Source organism: Dromaius novaehollandiae, chromosome 2 (assembly GCF_036370855.1).
Source record: "Dromaius novaehollandiae isolate bDroNov1 chromosome 2, bDroNov1.hap1, whole genome shotgun sequence".
Classification (NCBI taxonomy): domain Eukaryota; kingdom Metazoa; phylum Chordata; class Aves; order Casuariiformes; family Dromaiidae; genus Dromaius; species Dromaius novaehollandiae.
Window position 1 is genome coordinate 46571161 of NC_088099.1, and position 23628 is coordinate 46594788.

General features: G+C 37.0%; 1 protein-coding gene across 1 annotated transcript in view; it reads right to left on the reverse strand.

Moving 5' to 3' along the window:
• Positions 1-8362: 8362 nt before the first annotated feature.
• The window catches only part of UMAD1 (UBAP1-MVB12-associated (UMA) domain containing 1), an 81978-nt gene continuing 66712 nt past the window's right edge, over positions 8363-23628 (reverse strand). The window contains exons 4-5 of the mRNA XM_064506374.1: positions 17524-17547; positions 8363-9956 (exon numbers count right to left, since the gene is read on the reverse strand). Coding sequence (XP_064362444.1) covers positions 9699-9956; positions 17524-17547 — 282 coding nt within the window. The 3' untranslated portion in view covers positions 8363-9698. The remainder of the gene's footprint in view (positions 9957-17523; positions 17548-23628) is intronic.

Sequence of the window (23628 nt, forward strand, 5' to 3'; positions counted from 1 at the left end):
TTTCTATAATAAGCAGTTATGAGGATAGAGTGTAATTCTCAAGGCAAATATTTCACATGAAACCAACAAAGATTCAGATGTAGAAAGTGCAACTTAATCTATGTATATAACAAGTTCACATAAGTTACAACTGGGAAAGTTGTGAAGTACTGTTTTTTTTTTAATGGGCATTAAAAAAAACCAAAATCTTTTATTCCTTCACACAGAACAGCTAGTAACTATGCTATTAACAGCAGATATGGCAAAACAACACAGAATTCCAGCCAGTAGAGTCATGTGAAGCATCTGACATCTGAATTAAAGGAAAATGTAAGAAAATTCTTCTGGGAAAACTAAAGACCAATCTTACACAACACATCTTTCTGTGAATAATAATTTTTATATATATACACACACTCTATATATATATCTGAGGTTATGACACACTTATGCTATCCAAATTCTTTTTATGCTCATTTTCCTATAAGCTTTAGAACAAATCCTGTTCTCAGTTATGACAATGTAAATTATGACAACTTTGCTGAAACTCAAGTTTGTGCAAAAAATAGCTTTTCCCTGTCAGAATTGCTTTTTTGTGTGTGCACAAAATATCTTTCTGCGCTGCGGACAAGATGTAGGCCCCCACTGGCAACTGAGCTTCAAGAAAGTTGTTTAATCTCACAAGGCCATTTTCTCACACATTTGAAGAAAGAAGCAAGCCAGAAAACACCGGTTGATTTCTTTTGCTAACCTACTATTAAGCAGTATATTATGAATTCCAAATAAATTCATTTCAGGAAGTGGTCATTATAAATTAACTTCCTCCCCATCTCTCTGCTTTGAAACATTGTTCACTTCATAACTAAAGCTGAACATACAGAATGAAGTTTTATTTTTAGCTGACTTTTCCTTAGATGCTGCATATTCTGATTTCCCCCTCTTCCCTCCATGGCTGGCAACAGACCAGATCTTTCATTACATTTGGAGCAAAGAAACAGCCTACTGAACCTTTCCCAGACCACATTTTCAGGGCTTAAACACTCTGAACAAATTAAAAAAAAAGTATTTAAAAGTAAATGAATTCCCATTTGTAATACAGCCCTCCACTATTAATGACAGATCTGACCTCTGCAGAAATAATTCTTCTGGGGAGAAGTGGGACAAAAAGGCTGAGATAAATTCAGCCTAGCTTCAAGCACTTAGCTGGAGCCATCTCAGTTAGTAACTGTCATATTTGGCTCCCTTCGTAGTCAGACAAAGGAAGAGAGGACAAGCCAGAGGGTAATTCTGATTTTAAAGTTGTCCGAAGAGCTTCTCTTTCCCTCCTCTCTTGAGAGTAGAAGGAAACTAGGACAACTGGGATTCTAATTAAGCGCAAATGCATGAAGTAAACAGAGAAGAGATTCTTATCTGAGAATTTCCCCTCTTGGACTTTCTGGCCTGGACTGAGCCAGCATGCCGTGAGGCACTTAAGCAAGGCACCTAAAAGTTCAGGTTGGATGTATCTGGGACAAAAGGTTCAAGAGAGGAAATTCTCAGATAAGAATCTTCCCTCTTCTCTGTTTACTCCATATTTCACCATCTTAATAATGTAATAAACACCGTAGAAGAGGCTTTCTCTAGGTCAGAGGAGTTTAAGATCAATAGATATATACAGGAGGAAAAGGTAAACAGAGTAACTGTTGCCGAGTTACCATGTTCTCAAGAACATCCCTGTTCAGATATTACACAATAGATTCTCAATATCTTAAAAAGTATGAGCAGTGCCAAGCTACCACCTCAGGCTTTCTCTCTGTGAAAAGCATAGGATATTCTCATTTCTGACGTTGCCAGTGCCCTGTTGTTAAATCTCATTATGTGGGATACCTTCTCTCTGGCAATTCCTACTTTGATCTGCTTCGCTGACAGCTTTGCAAGATTTTCTGTTCTGCTACCAGTTTTGGAATAGTCTTAAGAGGTGGTGGACTACTCTGCTGGAGACTGACAAATAACTTTCTCAGCATTACCTTCATAGCTTTCTTTGTCAAGGCACACTATCGGTTTGTGCACAAGCCATAGTAACTCTTCGAAGCAAGATGATGCAGTGGATCCCAGAACAGCCTTGTTCAGTTAACTGTAATTTGTCTAAAAACAAAATAAGCTATTTGCATATTTCCAAGTAAGAGTTTATCCTTTACTTGAATTACCTCATCTGTTTACAAAGGATGTGCTAGTTGGATTTTTTCCCTCCTAAATAACAATTATTTTTCTTTTGGAGAGGATAATCTTTGTACAGCTGTATGGCCTGCTGCTGTAGCATACACTGTGCAACACATTTTCTACAACATGCTGCAAAGAAGAGGATTTACAACTCCACCTGACACCATAAAGTAGTTTTTTAACCGCTATGTGCTTATTCTTATGAATAGGCAGACTGTTCCATTGCTACAGGAGATCCTCACAGAGCAAAAGTCTTATCTGACTCCTTTTTGATGTCTAAGGTAAACAGATCAGTCTTGGGATGACCTCCTCTGCTAGGAGGTAGCCTCTAGCGCCTTAGACTAAACCTCTCATTTCGGCTGAAACAGGGCAAAATGGCTCAGGCAATCTGCTAAGATTGGAGGGCCACCAAAAGATGACATTGCTTAGTTCAATGTTTTTAAAGGTATGCTGTTTTCCAAGAAGACAGAGTAGGACTTCAACACCACTTTGCTTATTTGTAACAATTGTGTCAGGTATCTGTCATTACCTGGCTAGTTCGGTAGGAGACAGGAATGTAAGTCAGTCAGGGCATTCTGCCTTGCTTTTACCCCCAGGATGTTGATGTGAAATGTCCTTTTCTTTAAGGACAGTCACCCTTGAGATGCCTATCTGCCAGGATGTACTCCATGCTAGAAGGAAAGTATCTGTCAGGACCCAACTGGATGGAGTAGAGTATTTCCCCAAGAGGCCTTGGACTGACATTTCTCAAACAGGGCACAGCTTTCTTCTGAAGGAGGCACAGTCACTGGAGGTGGTGGGGAAGAGGGTTAGTTTGAGAAGGGTAAAGACTGTAACCAGACTTACAGGTTTTACATGTGAATGCGAACAGTTTCAGATAAAACCTGTCATCTTGGAATAGGATTTTACTCCTTAAGAATCTCTCAGATTTGCACAAACCAGCAGCTAAAACAGTTTGTCATACAAAAATTATGGAGATAACTGCAATGTGAACAGAGATAATTTCATCAGAAAGTCTTTAAAAAACAAAAACACATCAGCCATCTTGTTCATTTACTCTAGTAATTTTTATAGCTGTCCTAAAATTTAAATCTTGTCTTTAATTTCAAATAATAAGATTCAAGATGAGCTTTTAACACTGATTTCTACTGCAAAACATTTTAAAGTTCTATAGCAAAACACTCTATTTCCATTTTTCATATTCAACAGCATCTTATTTGAAGCAATTTAAAAATCTGATGGCAACTTTTAGCTTTGAAACAGGTATTTGTTAACTTGATTGTTGAGTGGATGAATCTACTGCACAGTACATGTAATAAACATGTAAAAAGGAACTATTAATACAGCATCCTTTGCCAATACTCCTCCTTCTCACCTTTTGCCTGCCCCAAAATGTCAGTTAAGCTATATCAAAATATACAGAATTTTAACACTGTATGTCAAATTTTAGCTATAACTAAACTACTAAGACTGACATATTGTATCTGCAAATACTGTAATGCTACCTGAATTAAAATTTGACAATCCTCTCCAGGGTAAGTTTAATGCATATGATCTATTCCATCCTATCAAGTAGAGGGAGAGGTGTAAATGTTACTTATTTGAGACATAACTGAAGGAGAGTTAACCAAACTACAAAAGACATCAAAGTCAAACAAGTAACAAAAAGATCCTTTGAATCAATTATTAAGTTAAATACTAAATCTTTGACAAAAGTCCTATCTACACATGTAACAGACCAAATCACATTTACAGAAATCTAAAAATGTGTTGAAGAGCAGAATAAGTCAAACAGATGCACCAGTAGTTTCTAAAAACAGCTGAAAAAGGACATTACAGCACGGTCCCCAAAACATGACACATTTTCTTAAGGAAAACAGACAAATTGCAGATCTCTTCATACAAAGGGTGACGCAGTGGTCAGACTAAAGTCCCAAAGTCTTTTTCAGTTCTAACAAGTATCAGTTTCTTTAAATAAGAAAACCGTCTTCTGACCATGACAGTCCTTTTCACCTGAGTCATTGGTTTATGGGCCTATCTGCTTCACAACTCATTTCCAATGTGATTTAGATGGATGCCCAAAGCTACCTTTAACAACAGTTACATGAACATTTGGATACAAGTGGCTACTCCAGCCATAAGGGTGATATCCACAAACAGTTGCATGAGGGATGTATATAATTGAGGCTCATCTTTTTTTTGTTTGCTTGTGAGCAGTTTATGTTCTGTTATTGAAGTGCATGTGTTGATTGACTTAAGAGGACCTTGTAAATGAGATCTTTGATCTCAAGAGTTTATTTTATCTTTGCAGTAAGGAAAACTGAATTGAATTGGCTGGCAGAACTGAGCCCTCTCTCTTCTCTGTTCTACAGCTGCTACATCCTCCTGAGGTCATCACAGCTTCACTTCCACCACTAGATACTCTGTTTTGCCACAGAATTAAAAAAGGCTTCTCTGACGTCTCTGCATAACCTGCAATACAATGCTGAAAGCTTTCCAACTCTAACCATTCAGTGTGCTCAGCTTGTTTTGTTTCTGCAGAAGGACAAAACACTGAGCTGTGACAGAGCAAACTCTAGATCTCTTCGAACTACCCCGGTATCTCATCAGAAAGTAAACTTTAATAGAATATTCACTGTCTTTTTTTGGTAAAACTGCCTAGAAAGGCTACAGTATGGAAGGCTGCAGACTGAAAAGAAACATCTGCTCTGAGATCTTGAAAAAAGCATGTGACTGATGATTACTCTCCCACTATTTACACTAATGTACAGAGGCATTAGCACTAGGACCTACAGGCATAATAATGGCCAATTAGGCATTAACACCTTTGTGCTATCTACTCTATGTACACAAAAAAAGACACTGTAGGGGACAGTACCAGCTTACTTCCTGATCTGGATCACCAAAACAACAGTGTCATCATATTCTAACCAACTGCACCTTTAGCTTCTATATTTTCATTACAGCCAATGTTAGCTACTACAGAAATGAAAACAGTCTTACTTACTAGTATCACATAGCACAAAGAAAAACCTCACGTATCTGTATGTAGAACCTAAGATCTGTGCTCCAGAACTAGACAGGCAGCGAGATGCTATGCCTAGAAGATCAAATTTACTTTTTACACTGTTGGTATCTGAAAATGATGAAATTCTGAATTGTAAAAAATCTAAGTCTCATTTTATGGGCAGTAATAACTGACCGGCAACATAAAGGGAACAAGATAGTTACTTTTCTCCCCTTACGATAAATATGAATGCTTACATTTCTTTTGGGTGGTTTTGATTCAGACAGACGGAAGGCTAACAAGTCTCTATGCAAACAGATCTCTCTTGCAGAATGAAGCCTTGGTCTCTTTGCTGAGAACAGTCTTGCTACTGTGAAAGATGTTGAAAGGAAAAAGATACTTCTCTATGAGAGTCAAACAAAGGAGGTATGTATCCAATTCTTAAAACCCGCCCCCCCCCCGCCTAAAAAAACCCCTCCATAGTCTCAATGGAGGATATAGGAAGATTTATAATTTTCCTTAGTTTAAGGAATTTGACATATTGATGGGAAGAAATCAAGCCCAATGTACCTATTTCTGACTTTGCAAGCTCATGACAGAATGTCAAGCTTAATGCTCATGAACAGATGCAGCACAGCGAAAGGGCAGAACATACCCAGCTTGGCTTGTTACCACACTAAAAGGGAATCTACCTTAGGATTTTCAGGAGTTATTCTCAGAGTTCTGCTTCTTTGTTGCTGTAACAGGCACTCTCTGGCTTTGAAATTAAATCTGGTTAATCTGGAATTGCCTTGTCATCGGTAGAACAGTTGCAGTTACCTAAGAAGGAAAGGACTTATCCCCTATTAGTTGCAGTTCTGGTTCCTCTCCACACTCGCTAGACTGAGAAGAGAAAACCAAAAGCAAGATGAATTATCATGTCATAACAAAAGGGTGGTGGTGAGGAAGAAAGCAGGTTCTCACATGGAAGTTTTATGCTATCATTCCAAACAACTCACTCATCTTACATCGAGGGCTGGTTTACTTCTGTTGTGAACATAACCGTTTCTCTAGCTGAGAATGGGGTATTATTTTAAGATACTGTAATTACTGTGGTGAATATGCTCTGTGCCTTTTCCCTTCATTTGCTCTAGGGTCAAAACCTCTCATCTGTGACTACACAAGGGTACGTTTGCCAGCTGCAGTACTGCAGTATCAAGGTTTGGATCATACTTTACAGAAAACATCAGCAACTGGATCTGTAATTGTCTCCTTGAGTGACCTCCACTACAGCATTGTCTGGTTCCATTTTTGAATTTGTCTCCAGGGAATTGTCTGTGGGGACTAGTTCACGATCAGCCTGCTGTTGGGCTGTTCTGGATGCAATTACTCTTTGATTTACCTTTGAACATGTGGGCTTAGCTCTCTGTTTTCTACTTTTAAAATTAGACTTTTCCAGAAACCTGCATTTACAACTTTTTCAGAGGAAATAAGAAGTGTCTTGTTATGTTTGATTTATTAGGAAGCTCCATAAGGAAGCTATCACACAAAGCAGAGCACATCTCCTGCAAGTGAATTTTAGAGAATTGCAAATGAAACTCAAAATCTCCTACAAACCAGTGTAACTCTATCTAAATAAACTATTTAATAAAAGAGTGAAGGCCTAGTATTATGCCCAGTAATGGCAGTAACAAAGCTCCCATTTACAGCGCTTCACTGGCACAGGTTTATACTTCAGTCTGCCATTATTAATTCTGCAGCTGACAACCTCTCTTAATTTTGATGTTACTGATTATCAGCCATGAAATATCTTTCAGTTCTATCTAAACAGTCCACATAGGTATGCATAACACACATAGCTAACAGTTCTATTCAAGCTCTCATTTTTATATATGGGATTTGCAGAAAGGACAGCCACGGTGTTTTGATATCAATATTGATTATATTTTTATAGCTTCTAAATGGATTTTTTGAATTAATTATATTCCTTCATCAGTGGTCAAATGTTTGAGTGATAATATATAGAACCATTCAATATTTCTTGACAATGACAGATATACATATATTACAATATTCATACATCTATGCAATAATCACTTAGCATATGGTGTTAAACATGCCTTACACAAGTGATACGCATTTTTGTATGAATTAAGACTGTAGGAAATCTTTAATTTTCTGAAGATTTTGTGTCATCTTCACATTAGTTGTGGGCAAATGCTAACATCCATAAATGTTATTAGTTTATAACAGTTTAAGTGTATTTTTTCTTATCCCAGTGGGAAGAAATTCACCTCTGCTGTTTGGATAGCATTAAATTTCAATCCACTTTTTTATGGATGATGCTAAGCAAGTTTGACCTCCAAGGTTTGCTAAGGAGAGGGCAGTGAGGAGACATATGACTAGTACTCTTGCTACATGTAAATTTTACTATTTATGGAGCACATTTAAGAAAGCTGGCCAAATGTTTAACCTACCATTGATATTTCTTATCATGGGTGAATACAACCCCCACGCCCCTACGTCTCTTCTTTTCTTGTGAAAGGACCGCATATTGGTTTGTGAATATAACGGCAGGATTCTGACAAGATATAATTATTTAGATAAAGTATCTAACATTAATCAAAAATGAATGTCAAAAATTTACATGCCAAGTCAGTTAGCAAGGAAAAAACAAGTGTTGTGAGTGTGCTGGTTCTTCAACAGTGTTTTGCAGTTCTGCTTCTAGACCAGCTGAGCTGGAGAAACACTCCAGATGTGAAATGAAAAACAATTTGAATGGAAGCATGCTACTTTCAAAATGGTTAATGTGTAAAGGTTAAATAAAAAACAATCATGAAGATTAAATTTAGTGCTTCAGAGAAGCATTAACTAGAAAACTCAGCACACAGAATCAGGTTTAAACAACTCAGTAAAGTCCTAAGAAGTCTGACTACTTCCCAGTTCACTACAGTATTATCCTCAGAACAGTGTCATGAATAACAGCTAAACCACTGCAAGACATAGACATAGCACACAGTGCACATCAGATGAAAATGTGATATATTTGATTAACAGGACCCTGATTTTTAAATGACATTGAAAAAATTTCCAAATAAAAACAAATTCAAGCTCCCATGAAATCTGAATGGTCACAGCTATACTAAACAATATTGGTGAAGCAGAGTTATAACCCACACACAAAAAATAACTCAATACTATTTTACCACTTTTTTATTTGAGTGCAGCACAGACATTTTCCCTGAAACAATTACTTTCAAACATTTATGAACATAATTGACAAAAATACACTAACAAATTTACATAAATACATACATTAAAAAAATCTAAAACATGAATATTTAACAACCAACCTAAGACATATTCACAATGCAACTTCTTCATCATTTACAGTATTTATCTCGAAAACCTTAAGAGGACACATGTCTGAAAATATATATAATTTTAAGCTATCACAGATCATAGAAAATATATGAAAATATCCACTAACATTTGGCACAATATAAATATTCTACCCCAAGAGAAAACAAGTGTAATCTTTTGTGTAACGCAGATCATTGTTCAAACAAATCATGATGTTACATCAGTGAGCTGTTGCTCATGCAACAACAACTCAGGTTCTAGTTGGAAAAAATATTACATACCCAAAAGCTTGTGAGCAGGCAACACAGTGGTCTGTGAGAATGCATGTTTATGTACTTAGCCATTTAATTTAGCTGGATAAGAAACAATGTAATGTTTTCCTGTTGTTAAACATTGCCATCTGTATCTCTGGCACACAAATTAAAAAAAGAAGGGTGTGACCATTAAAAGTACGTGTCCTGAGATTTCCTTCTTTAGGGGGCAAAGAGGTTAAAATGGAAAAGCTGATCTGTGTATAAATCAGGAACACATGTGGTAATGAGAACAAACAGCAACCAACAGGCAGCCAGAAAGAGCTTCTTAAGACAACAGAAGAGGCACAAAATGACAAAATGAGACAGGCAAAACACCTACTGGAAAAGGAGTGAGACAACTAATGTTCACTTTGAAATTGGTAAGTCTAATCAATTTTATTAAATATTCATAACTATGTAAATATGTGTAATTAAGTCTGAGTTTTAAAACTCAGTTTGACTGGAAAGATGTCGGTCCAGTACTATGAAGCAGCATTACTTTAGCACTAAATCTGGGCTTCTATCTGTAGAAAATCAAAGATAATCTTAAACTTGCGTAACTGCATCTATGTCTCTAGTATCAGAGTAAAATAACTAATAATGCAGAAGTGCATAGAAGTGGTACCAACAGCAAGTCTTGTACTCAGGCTGAAACAAAGCTCTGCTTGATTTCTTTGGAGGTAAACGTAATACTTAACATAGTAAGTTACATTTCAGTTAAAACTAAGAAATACAACACAGTACTGAATAACAACCCTATTGATTTAATGCGTCTGATGCACCAGTGGCAGGCCCCCAAAATATTAAGATGTTAAAAATATGTCTTTATCTTCACATTAAGACTTGCCTTAACACAGACAGAAAAATTAAAGAAAACATTACGGATCACAGAGCACTGAATTTTCAAGTGTAAAGTCATACCAAAATCTTGATAAATTATCATTGATGTCGTAGGTGAGCAATCGGTCAGGAACGTCATTATGGGCGCCCTGTACTGCTAACACATGTGGTGCTAGGGCAAAGGGTATGTCACTCAGAAGATCTGACATGAAAGGGCTGCTTTCTAAATTTGGACTCCTTTCATTTCCCACCTCCGCACTTGATACGGTCAGCTGCGATCGGTGCCCTGTATTTATCTAAAGAGAACAGAAGAACAATGATTTAGACACTACAAATCAGGCAGCCTAGACTTTCTACTTGAAACCATCAAGACCTATTAATACATAAAAATAAAATTAAAAACAACTAATTTCAGTCTTGGTTCACGCAGATTTAAAATGGCAGTTCTTAACTCATGCTGATATAATTCTTCAAGTCAGGTTGAATTTAGTCAAGACTGAGAACAACAACTTGAGTTTTTTGAATGATAAGTGGAGTTTCTCAACCTAATGTTACCATGCGTGTTTGAAACAGGGAATTAATGTCACAATGTCCCAGCCACCATCTTGTTTATGGGAAACTACTCCTTTGAATTCCTTTCAAAAACTGATGAAGTTTCATCTCAAATGTAGAGTTGTTCCCACTTCTCCCTTTCTGAAGTTTTTCCATGAGTACACGGCTCTTATAATTAAAAAAAAAAAAAAAATCCTATCCTAGTTACTTCAAAGTATTACTAATGTTGATTTCCAATTTGAAACAGACTGCTTGGCTGGCTGGTGAGATCTGTTATATGGTGATATATGCATGGCCAAACATGCACTCTTATAGATATAGATATATAGATATAGAAAACCTCAGTTACCCAAAACACTGCCTCCTCAGAAAGCACCCCTTCCCCAAAAGAAAACAAAGTAAAAAGGAAGTCAACATAAATCATGGAAAATGTCAGTAGATAAGATGCTGGACCCAAAAGACTCACAAGTTTTGATATTGACCTACCAGTAGTATCATCTTAAGAGTTTACCTAAAATTTCTACAATTTTAAAAACAACGAAAAGACTACTTACCCTTCCTTTAGAAAGCAAACCTAAATTAATTTACTATGTATAGCTATGAAAATGCTATGCAAACCAATAATTCTCACATCATGTCTGTAAGTAAGGTGATTGTTGTTTGAATTTCTATTTTATATAAGCACAAACACAGAAACATTCAGCCACTTGTTTGAAAGTGCTTAATGACTCATGTCAGAGCCAAAAACATAATAAAGGAATTTCTGATCTGCCATCTGGCCTTATTCCTTTCAACTCTACATATTCAGTTAGTGTGCATCTAGGAAAAAACCCAAATTATCCTGTTATCAGGAAAGGGAAAGCACCAAAAGCTTTAAATGCTAATTTGCTGTTCAGCTGATCATAGGAGTTAACTGCTTTTGTTTCAAGAAGGTCTCTTTTATTCTATGAGTCTGAGGGGAGTTATGTTGCTCAAGATCTGACCTTCTCGATTTGAATGTTACAGATCATGGTTGTTATAGGGAATCCGAGTTTCTGGCTGTTTGACAAAAGAGCAATGCGGGGGAGAGGGGGATTCATGTTTGTTTTCTAGCCTGGCTTGGGGGGGGGGGGGTGGTTATGTAACACAGCTAAGCATTTAGCAAGGTAAAAGGGGCTCCATCTCCTCCTCGTGGGAAAGACTAGATTTGACTTGAATGCAACTTGAGAATTACAGTCATTCCTTACACCTAAATCCACCATTTCATCTCCTAAAAAAGGATAGGCAAATATTAAACCTGCTACTGAAGTGTCAACAATTCAACAGATAATCCTGCCCATTTAAGTCTGTTCAGTCTCGGTGCTTTTCATAGGCGAACTGAGGAAGCTCACTCCTCCAGAAGCTATCGGGAGAGAGGGAGTTAGTGGTGCTGCAGCACCTGAAACGGACCCTCATTTGGAAGGTTTTCTTTATAATCATGATGACTAGAAATATAAAGCTTACGATAAACTTCCCCAAATCCAAGACCATGATGTAACGAGATAGTAATGGCAAATTTCCTAAGGTTAAGAAGTTTTATTAAAAGGAATGGCTCTAGATGTAGTTAGTGAACTTACTAGTTATGATCCAATACAAAAGATGAACGAATGAGCTCCAGGGGAGGCAAGCAATCAAAGCAGCTCCCTGCTCAGCTGCTGGGATTCAATTCCTAGTATAAATACTACGTTGTTTTTCCTCTCTTTCAGATCACCTTCTGGTAAATAGATGCAAAACATTTTTTTTTTTTTTTTTTTTTTTTAAGTATCAAAAAGGAAAGAGTAGTCTTGGCTTGGTCTATTCTTCTAGGCCACCTCAGAGCCTTCTGGAGACAGCAAGGGCGGATGGCTGGCTTCCTCCTGTTTGAGAGGTGTTCTGCACCCAGCCTCTTGGCTACTGCAGTACTGATGTGGCTGTACGACGTAATTCCTCTAGCTGCAGTTTAGGTGTTTCCTCTCGCTCCTCATTTCCTCTAGCTTTCCTTTTTTCAGTTCCCTGTTCTTATGAGCAGCTAGAGCACTTTGCTATATCCAACAGCAAAGGCAAGAGTTGATAAAGACTTCTTTTAGCTTTCCTCACTGATTCTGGTAACTTTAGAGGGTGAGAGACCTAGGAAAGCTAGCAGAGAAGATAGGAAGATAGCCTGCATGCTTTTCCTACTGAGGCTTTTCAAGCTCTAGGCAAATCAACCACAGGCAATAGCACTGTAAGTCTCTAAGTTCAAAGCAAAAAAAACAGAACCTCTTGTGTTTGTCACTACTCTGCTCAAATTGGCACAGTTATCGTCAAGTCAAAGATCAGCAACTTTCACTTTAAAACCGACCTGAGATTCTACAGCAGCTAACTGATAACACTTTACACGGAAAAATTCCTTCTTGTCATGGACAAATAGGCTCAAGGTGTGCATTTTAACAAACTTCAAAACCATACTTCTGCTAGGGACAAATTCCCGTGCTAAGAACACTGCCAAACACAAACAACACCAATTTAACAATATTCATTAAAAGAGAAAAGCAACTGAATACTTCAAATAGGTACTGAAATTTGTAGCTCCTGTAAATTTAAAAACTTCCCTTTAAATTCCACTCTGCCCAAACTTGTTACATTCCCTCTCGAAAGGAATACCTGTGGAGCATTTACTGAGGTGCTGGTATCTGCTTATATTACATCAGTCCCATATTCTGAAGAGGAGAACTGAGCCAGAAAGCCCCAAATGAAAAACAGGGAAAAGTTTACATCTAGGCATTGGTTAAACAAGAGCTTCAAAGAACCTTCTTCCTCCCCCCCACTCCCACGTTCCTGGGAAAAATGATCCCTTGCTTGCTGTCCTATTCCCATAGCTCAGAAGATAATCAGAAACCCTTAGCATCTAATGTTTATTTTATTTGGCAAATTATACTTTTAAGAACACCTGTTTATATTCTAATTGTCCCACAAGTTGGATGAACTCCATTTACAATGCAAATTAGACTATCATATGGCAAAATTAACTTCAAACAGAAGAAAATCCAAGAGAACACAAAGAATCTTGGGTCATCTTTTCTCCTCCGAAAGCCTTACATTTGTTAGGAATGCCAAATGGGAAGCACTGGAAATTAAATTATTTCTGCACAATGTTGTTTTTGTTTTTATAATACTGTGTGTAGTAAGGTAACTAAGAACCGGATGCTCTAGTAAAGAACATCTATAGCCCATCAATGCTAAAATCTCGCAAACTGGTTACAGTGCAAATACCAGGGTAAAGCTATGTTATGCAAAGTCAAGGTTATGAAATGGCTTATGTTTTCATGCATGCATTCTTCAAGCATATATAGAACTGCAAGTCCTAGAGAATTTGATATCCCACATTAGTCACACTGGTTTCTATTTAAATGTCTGACTTATTTATGCAGAATACAATCTATTCAGAGCATATTCTCTGGACGCTAGCTAAACAAAGCAGTGCCAAATGCTATGACACACAATCCTGCTATGAAAAGTATTAATTGAATGCACTTAGAATACCTTCAAACAATTTACACTTCACCAAACACCAGGGAATCCAAAAATCTGTTAAAATTACAAAAGGTAATTCAAATTCAAATAAGCAAGGTGTTTTCTTCATTGCTGGCTTGGAATCCAAATGAACAGGGATAAAAGAAACAGTATATAAATATATATGATAGCTGACCAACAGATAATAATTGCGCTCTGATGGCAAGGGTGAGTTATATGTTATTTCAAAATTAGCAAAACATAACAGTTATCCTTTAAAGTAACTTCATTCTTTTTGCTCTTATATCTTTATTTTTTATGTTCCTCAGCTGCCTATAAAACATCCAATTTGCTGCATCTGTGTGTGCTAACCTCAGTCTGCCAAGAGTCTTGTAAGAAAGAAAAAAAAATGCATATTTTACAGTGTACTAAGACAGAAGCTGTATTTACAGTGCTCTGAAGAATCAAAGATCAGTGCTAGCATTATCATCATCATCTGAATTACTGAACAAGGTTTTCTAGCAAAAAGTCATTCATTTCATGAAATTTGTACTCTTTGTAAGAGAGCTTTTTTCCCAGAAGCAGACCTGTTTTCCTTAAAACGTCAGCCTTAAGAAACAAACAGATGTACAATATTCCAGAATATTTAGTAGATACCCAGTGGCATCATAATTATGACAGAGACAGAGACCTACAACAGTACTGGTGATATAGAAATATTATCTTTAATTCAGGCAATTTTGTGGTATTACAGCAAATAGTGTATCATAATCTATCTTAGAATTTATGTAGCATTATGCAGTTATTTCTGAAGTATCTAGAGATTAAAACTATTTTAGGGGATTATTCTTCCAATTGTGGTTGAACTGATGCTTTTAAGGTATTCATCAGACTTGTTTTAGAAAACCTGTAGGAATTCCAAAGTGTGCCTCACCGCTGGTGATAATGAATCACTTCTCAAATAAGAAAAGTAATGGCAAAGAGGAGCAGAGGGGAAAAGAAAAATTACTTGCAAGGCACACTAAATATTTAGCGCTTTATATTCAGAAGTTTAAGCTAGGAGAAAATGATCAGTAAAGCCTTGCTGATATGACATGATAGTTTCTAAATGTCAAAAAAAAAAAAACCCAAATCAAAAAAAAAAAACCCAAAACCCCACACCCAACAAGCCAGTAAGTAGGTGACTTGTAACTTTACAGAATCGTAAGAAGAGAAGAAACCCACTAGGACAAGTAAAATACAGATGCCCTTGAGATGGTTCAGAAACAAATTCACATGAGTCATGAGAGCTGCTGTTCTTTTGAGGCTCACTCAAAAATTTAGTCAGCATCCCCTCCAGGGATTCAAGAAAATCAGTTGTTTCTACTGGAGAACTGAGCTAGGTGGGAGGAAAAGTGCAGACCTTGCAGGAGCTGTAGTGCAAGAACGGCTTCCGGTAAGTTATTTCTTTCTCAACAGAAATGCAGGGAATGTAATTGCAATGGTAGCCTAAGAACTGACTGATTTTGTCAGCGGTTGCAAGGGGGAAGACTTCCCCCCTGAAAGCTGCAGGCTAAGATTGAGTCCTCGGTGCAGCTTTTACAAGTACCAGTGACTGCCACTGGGAACCAGCTTTCCCATTTGTCCGGAGCTCTTGTTTCTCAGCTTATTATGACTCATATTCTGTAATGCAGCAGTGGTTTGTCCTTGCTAACTACTGGTACCTGTACAAATCTCATATTATCAGTGTACAGTATGCTTTTTTGGTCATTTATCAGTATTGTTATTCAGAGTAAAATGGAACCAGTTTTTAAAACAAATATTTTATTATATTTTTACTGATCTGTGACACATATATTAGGTATTTTTCATTTTCATATGAAAGCGCTTTAAAATACCTTTTTCAGCTGTTTTTTAGGCTTCACCAGAATCAAGATCAGGTTAACATTGCTGAAATCTTAAAGAATAAAATTCTAAAGAAACAGTTAAAAGTACATCTGACATACTACAGTTTTTCTTTATTACAGCAAAACTCCCCATAGGGTATCCTGGCATGCAAAGAACATTAGGGTAATCTTTGGTAAGCCAGACTTTCAGTAACATGATGTACACTTGTACACCTTTACTGGTATTAAAGTAACCAGAAAAATGTAGTTTTTCAGAACATTTTCTCTAATGTAGGAAAAAAATTGTATTTTAAATGCAAAATGAACTTTCTGGATTTAATACATGCTCCTTGCCCCCTCAAACTGCTAAAACTGTTCATCTATGTGGAGGGGAACTGCAAGGTTGCCATTTGAAATCTGGATACTCTAAATGTTCCATGGTTAAAGTGTGTTAGTTTAATTATCCTAGTAAATACTAAAGATGCCTGTGAGTTTTATTTACTAAACACTTCTAAAATGTAATTCTACCTTGAAAAGTATTTTTAAGTAACACAAAAGATTGCATATCTAGTGCCTAAACAGACTATCTCATTTGTTCATCCTAGGTTAAAAAAAAAAAAAATTCTTCTAACAACTTTGCAAACAAATTGGAATGACATTCAAATCCTTCTGGTTTTACTCAATCACCTAGAATAAATACTGGGCACAGGAAAAATTTGGAGGGGGGTGGTAATAAATTTAAAGGTATATATTGCACTTAATATAACTGCAATTTTATAATGATATTTTTATTCATGACATTGGATAATTGTTTGAAGAGAGAGAACCATAACACCTCCAACTTGAGCATCTATAAAAAGAAATTACCTAACTCTGAACCAACAGATGAGATGCAACACAAAGGAGGACTGTAGTACCTAAAGAAAGTAGCAATAAGAAAGCCAAAAAGGGATTCTAAGTCCTTATGAAAAATTCTAAGTCTTAAGTTCCCATTATAAAAAAAGCAACATTTCTGTCATAGGAATTTAGACTACATAAGCTTTTAAGTTGAGTATTTCCAGACTTCAGTACAATGAAAAAAACCACCAAATTGTACAAACCAATAATGCAGAAGCTCAAAGATCTAAAAACAGTAGTTGAGTAAATGGCAATTTTGCTCTTAGTGCTGCCATAGATTTGGAGCTCTATCACTCAGTGTAGAAAAACTAAACAACAACAACAAAAAAAAGACTGACTGTTGTGTTGATCATGATGAAGAATTAGAAAGAGCAGATACAAACAAACATGTATAATCCCACTCCCACCATTAAGCCCTATGCAAGTGAGGTAGGGCCCTAACTTTAATAGAAAAGATTTGCCTGTTCCCCTTCCCTGGAGCCAGCAATATTCCGGCACACAAATGGTTTTGCCGCCAATTTAAAACATCCTTTCAGGAGAGCTGCAACTCATTTTTGTCTGGGAGCTACACAATACTGTATCATGGAATCCTTCCATAGTAGATGTTTTTAGGAAAAAATAATTTTTTGAACAATTATGTTTGTATTGGAAACAAAACTTGATTCTCTCATCTTTCCTTCTATCCCAACCAATTCTAGCATTTTTGAATCTGACCATTTTGGATCTGTATCAGCATTTATGCACCCTCAGTAGCAGGGTTCCTGTTTGCTCCGTCCTTGTGCCTCGCTGGAAGCCCCTGGGCTTAGGGCACTAAGCTAACAGGTGACAACTCCTCCTTCTACAGCATGAATATTGTAGTAAGAATTATCTCAGAAGAGAGAGAGATGTGGGTTCAGTGAGGAACAGTTTATCTAGTTCCCCTGTTCCTTGGAAGTACTATGCAGCCTATTCATAGCAAAAAATTTTATACAGCATAACAAGCGACATGAACAATATTCAACAAGTTGTGCTTGTGCCAATGCCAGGAAGTGTTACTAACTAGGCCAGATCATGCTCTTACCTCCATTTTGCTGTAGCAGGTATGCTGAAAGATTAAAAAGTTAAGACAATTACTACACTGAGTAAGCTAGAAGCCAGAAGAACACTACATGAAAATATATGCAACTTTTGTCATTCAGCAGTGCATTCAAAAGCCCAGAATTACAAGTGAAGTACAAGCCAATATATTACAAAATGAATACAGAAGCCTCATGAATGCTGATAATGGATTTGTTCTGCAATTTCAGTGTCATCCAAAAGCACAAAATACTCAGTTTTGTTGTGCTGATGCCTTTATACCTGACGTAAATACAAAACTTCAGATATTAACAATTAAAATTGAGTTATCTTTTGAAGCAGCTTTGAACTGTGAATGAGTTATCTGTATGCAGTTTAGATAACTGGAATGCAAATGTTATATATTCCCCTAGAAAATATTCTTTTAATAGGGCTAGAATCAGGGAAGAAAGGTTATACTTCAACTTGTCAAGGTAGCCAGAGAACATACTAAGCACTGAATTTTCTACAAAACATTGATTGTACATTTAAATAAACGGTATTTAAATCATACATTGAGCAGCTACATTTGGTCAATGCAGTCACTGTCCAACACGATTTGAGTTTCTCTAAGTACACTGCTCCAAGGAAAGAAATATTCTGAAGACTTTCTGGGAAGGCTGAAGTCTTCTTTCTCCAGGGGAAGTGTTTAGACAAAATGAATCCCTGCGTCCAAGTTTCTACTTGCTGCTCCTAACTTCTACAATTGTAGAAGCTGCTGCGGTAGGAAAAAAAGATGACAGCTGCTCTGAGATGCATTTTCTCATTATTCTACAAAGTGTATGAAAATCTTAGGACCTGAATGGGAAAGGAAGCTGTTTTCCACAAAAAAGTCAATACAATTTTCAGCAATTGTACCAAGAGGGTAAAGCTGCCTAAATCAGAAGTTAAAATGATTTTATTGTTTCAAGAAGAAAAACAAATCTCTCCTCAAGTATTCCAGGTAGTCGGCAACATCCGTGAAATCTCTCCCTAGAATATGAGTATCAAACAGCGAGAGAAAAAACAGATGCATGCATAACTCTTTCCATCTACAGCAAGAGGAGAGAGGGAAAAAAAATTATCTTGGATTTGGTCCTCTGAAAATGCTAATAAATTAGAGTGATTATAGAAAAGAATTACTAGTCTAACCCAAGGTGAAACTTCCTCCAGTGATATCTGTGAACGCTGCTCTCGATCTATAAGCTACCACTAAAATAAGTCTCCAAGGAAGGAGTCACCACGCTGGCTCGCAAAAAAGGAGGAGAGAAGCAGCAGCTCGGCACCCTACCCTAGGCCAGGTGCTCTTGGCGGGCTGCCGGCTCAGCTCTTTGGGGCCAACCCTTTGCTAGCACAAGTCCATGGAGTGGACACAGTTATGGTGCCAAAACTACACCTCTGCAGGTCCGTCTCATTTCGCTGGTGGGGGTGCTTCTGCTATTTCAAAGCAAAGCACGCCAAGGTCTCTAAAGCAGCATCCACAGGCGAGGCTACTGGCCAGCCAGCACACTCGAAAAGGGTACGCCAAGGAGCGTGCTGACAGCTACAGCAGTGTTAGCTCATCGCTGCTTTCTGAAGTTTTGTTAGGTAACCAAACAACCCCCCCCACATCTTCCTAACAGTATTTCTCATCAGTCTTAAAGAATATAAATGGATTCTCAGGCAGATATGTGAATAAAACTTGCGGCACTAAGTGCTTTATTCTGAGGTTTTTTCCTCTGCTGCCTAAAATCCAAGCATGTGGTAAGACTAGCAGTACATCCTATTTACAAGTTAAAAATATTCTAGTGCTGAAAAAGTGAAATGGGCAAGTTATCTCCTAAGGCAACTTTCTACCTGCTCTCCCTGTAGAGATTCAAGTCAATAGCAGACAGAAAAAATTTTCAGTAAGATGGAAATTTAGGTTCCTCCACACACTCTGCTTGGCTGGAGCACTTACCAATAGCACAGCAAGCAGCCCCCAGAAGCCAGAGTTTGTGAAGCTTCAATCTACAGTTATTAACAATAATGTTCACAGCCTCTACTATTAAGACCTTTGAGCCAGAGGAATAAAAGTAGGATGACATTTAAAGCAGTAAAAGACCAATAAATAAATAAAATAAAAAGAAACAAATATTGGTTGTCTCTTTCGATTACTGTTGTTTCTTGCAGCCTACCGGTTCTCTAGGGAAGGCAAGTGGACCACGGTGGGAAGGAACAAGGGCAATTTTAAGTATTTATGTTTATTTTTTATCAGTCAGGTTTACTAATAACATTACAATACTAGAAAAGCATTCTTAAAATTTGAAATAATGTTGAAACAAAAGAACTCTGAAAACAAAGAACTTCCATTTTTATCTTGATGCATTTAAAAAAGTGCTTTAGAACAAAAATTGACAATGTGCCATCCAATACACAGACTCAAAGTCTGATAGAGCTGAGTAGTGGTGAAGTTTGGGGGTTTTAAGGCAGAAGTTACAGCAGCACATTATGGTGAAAGGATCAAACCACACCGAAGGAAAGCATGGAAAAACATATTCCCAGTTTATCATTACTAGAATTTTGGACTGCAAAGAGCCAATGTTCATGTACTTTTTCCTTGCTGTTAAAATGGACTGATCATTGCTGGGTTATTCCTCCCCATACCCCCTTCCCTTTACTGTGGCAATAAAACTAACTTAAAGACATTGTTACTTCCCTTAGTTGATGGTCAGAGTATTTATTAATAAGCTGCACTGTACTACAGCCTTTCAGCCACCATTTTGCACCAATGCATCATGTTGTAAATATCAGTGTACCATCAGGTTATATCAGCGCACAGTCTGATCAGGTGATGTATGATCTGCATTGTATTTTAGATCAATTTTAATATTTTGAAAGCCCAGAAAGGTTACTCCCAGAGACAGGATGGCTGACCAGTCAATTTGCTGGCAGCAGGAACATGAACCAGCATTCCTGGCTTTTAGTCCGACTGCATGCGTTCGGGCAGGAGACACGGGATAATCAGTATTTTTTCTGGGGATTAAGTTAGTCAGAAGATTCCAAAATTACAGAAAGGCTACAGAATGTGAGTGGGAAGATCTGGGCACCTAACTTGAATGTCTCTTACTACAAATAACCATCCAATGTGACTGACTGAGCACACAATTAAGCTTAGCATTATAGTAAGCTAAGTGCCTAAACTAAGTAGCAACTTAAGCAAAGTCCCACACCTTCACCGCCTTCACCAGCGCTCCTTCTGTTTACAGGTATTTTCTCACCAGAGGGAACATTCAGGCCCCTTCCTAAACAAGGCTGTTAAGCTTCCTCAGTTCTTGTCACAATGAAATCACAACAGAAGTTAAACCAAGGAACTAAGTTATAACTAACAGTAGTTCATATCTGCAAAGGGCTAAAGGAAAGTGACTTATAAGAGAGCGGTGCATTACTTTTTTGACAATGAGCTGTTTTCCAAGTTCAGAGAGGAAGCTGGTGATGACCACATTAATTAAGATTTCTCAATTTCCATGCTACCTATTGATATCTATGCTATTGACATCACGTTCTTGACATTACTTGGCATTCTTGCTGGCTAAATACCTGAAGCAAGCCCAACTGCATGTCATGTTATGCAGATAAGGACTCTAACTACTTGTGTTAGAATGAAAAAATCCTACAAGATGGTTCTCTTACAAGACATCGCCAGGTCTTACTGGTTGACCCTAGGTCAACAGATTGCACAAATCAGAGTTTATAAAATCTTGTTTTTGAGGCCATAGTAACTAATCCTTTGTGACTTGCAGAACCATACTTTCTTATGGATGACCATGTTGCTTAAATTTTATATATATGTATATGTCCATGCATATATATACACACACATATACATTATATTTAAGATATTTATATATAATCTGTAGATACACACCAACTTGTGCAGCTGTTGAGGGGAGACAGAAGTCCATTGATCCATATGTTTTGGCGGCCTTTCCAGTATGAAGATACCTCTTAAATAATTTGACCAATCATCAAACAGATAATAAAATAAACATTGCGATGCAATTAAGCTCTATAAAGTAAATATGCTATTGCAGTGGGACAATCGATTCTTTAGCCAACTGGTCTATTTACCTTCTTTCTCAATAAGGTCACAGCCATATACTGTGATCTCCTTATCATATGGCAGTCCTACTCTGTAGGCACTCTTGATCTGCAGCTGCACAGTAAACGCAGGTCCCCCAATGAACTACCACCTATTTACTGCACATGCAGACTATGGAGGGAGCTAAGAAAGATACTGTCCATTGCAGCTGCCAACACTGAAAACTGTTCATCTTTCCTTAAGGGTAACATTAAAACTTCACTTCCTATAGCACAACAGTTAAGTAAAACATTAGATCTTTTTTCTGAAGGTACCAGCAGTCAGAGAAAAGCACAAGCTTGATGACCTGCTGCAGACAGTCTTACTCCAGTCCCTTCTAAGGGTGGATAATTTCATTAAGTGATTATTGCTTACATGCCCAATTAAGCAGAAAGAAAATGTGAACCCATTCTTTATGGGCTTTATAGGTGAAAAAAGTACTTGGAGTTAATATGACATATGACGAGCAATTAGTCTAACGAGGCCATAACTAGAATTCTAGCTTGTGATAGCTTTTTTTTAAACCATCTAAGCAGTAGTGCTTTCTATAAACACGAGAATTTGTCAAAATGGAACAAACTAATCACAATCATTCTCCAATAATTTTGAAATATCAATCACCTTCCCTAAGGCAGGTGTATGGAATTGGCAATGATGCTGTACATCTAGCTCAGAACATCCTTCTCAAGTTATTAAATACAGAAGCTTCTGCATGATACTAAGAGTTGGGTGACTGAACAGAGACATGATCAGTAATATCTCCTTTTCCAGTAACTTGCAAAAATATCTTAGACAGTCAACTACAGTAAGAATTAGGCAATAATAGGTCTGGAAGAACTAGTTAATAATAATAATTAAAAAAGGGAAAAAAAACAGAAAAGACAGATAATTCTAGCATTGTTCATGCCCTGTAATTATATCAGATGATTACAAGGTGATCTGCTCAAAAGCATATCTTAGAAGTCTATCAACTTCAGCAATAAGTGTTAATTCCTCTGAAAAAGTACATTATTAAATTCATTTTTTCACTTTTAAGCTTTACAAACACAGCTTCCATTATCTTTTCCTTGACGTTTTATCTCTCATGATATTTCTGTCTTCCCAATTGACAGATATGGTTCCAAACCTGATGCCTAAGAAACTATTATTTCCATCTATTCAGAATCACGAAATAGCAGAGCTTTAAAAAAGATCAATTTAATGAGGATATTATCTATATATTCTGATATAAAAATAAGTTTCATTTCATAAATCCTAATTTAGTTGGATACTGGCCCAAAATGGTGCACACTAGTATCTATGTGCAGGAAACGCTAGATAATTTTACATTTACTTCATGAAGCATAGGCCTTCTATTTGCTACATTCTCAGTTTGTAGCAACAAATTAGCCAACGAAACTTCACAAGGACTATAGCAGAACCATTGCAATTGAAGAAAAACCCTATGTCCTATGATGGTAAGTATCACAGTGAGGTATATAATTAAGAGTGACTGTAACAACAACATATAAATTAGATAATTATGGATTAAGCAATCCCTTGGGGGATTCTATCTTGCCCTAGAAAACGTATAACGAGCTCCTGGGATAAAAGGCAGTAGCAATTAAGTATTTGAGAGAGAAAGAGGACTATGAAAGGAAAAAGCAGAACAAACAGACAAATTTTAATTTACAGTCTCAATATGGATCTCATTTTTTGTATTTTTTTTTTAATATACCTACTGCTATTGCAGTTTCTGCCCAGATCTGCTGACATGTCAGCTAAAGGGTGCATGTCAGATTATCAAGGGCAATATCAAAAGAAACACAAACTGCTTCATAAGGCGACAATGAGGAGATACAAAACACTGCAGTTTAATCACAAATGTAATGTTTTTGTTTCTTGCATCAATTTAATAATCCCAGGTGTCCTGAACACCAGACATACAATAATCTCTATAAATCCTAATTCACAGCCCTACCATCTGTCAAAAATATTTTTTATGTGTCCTAA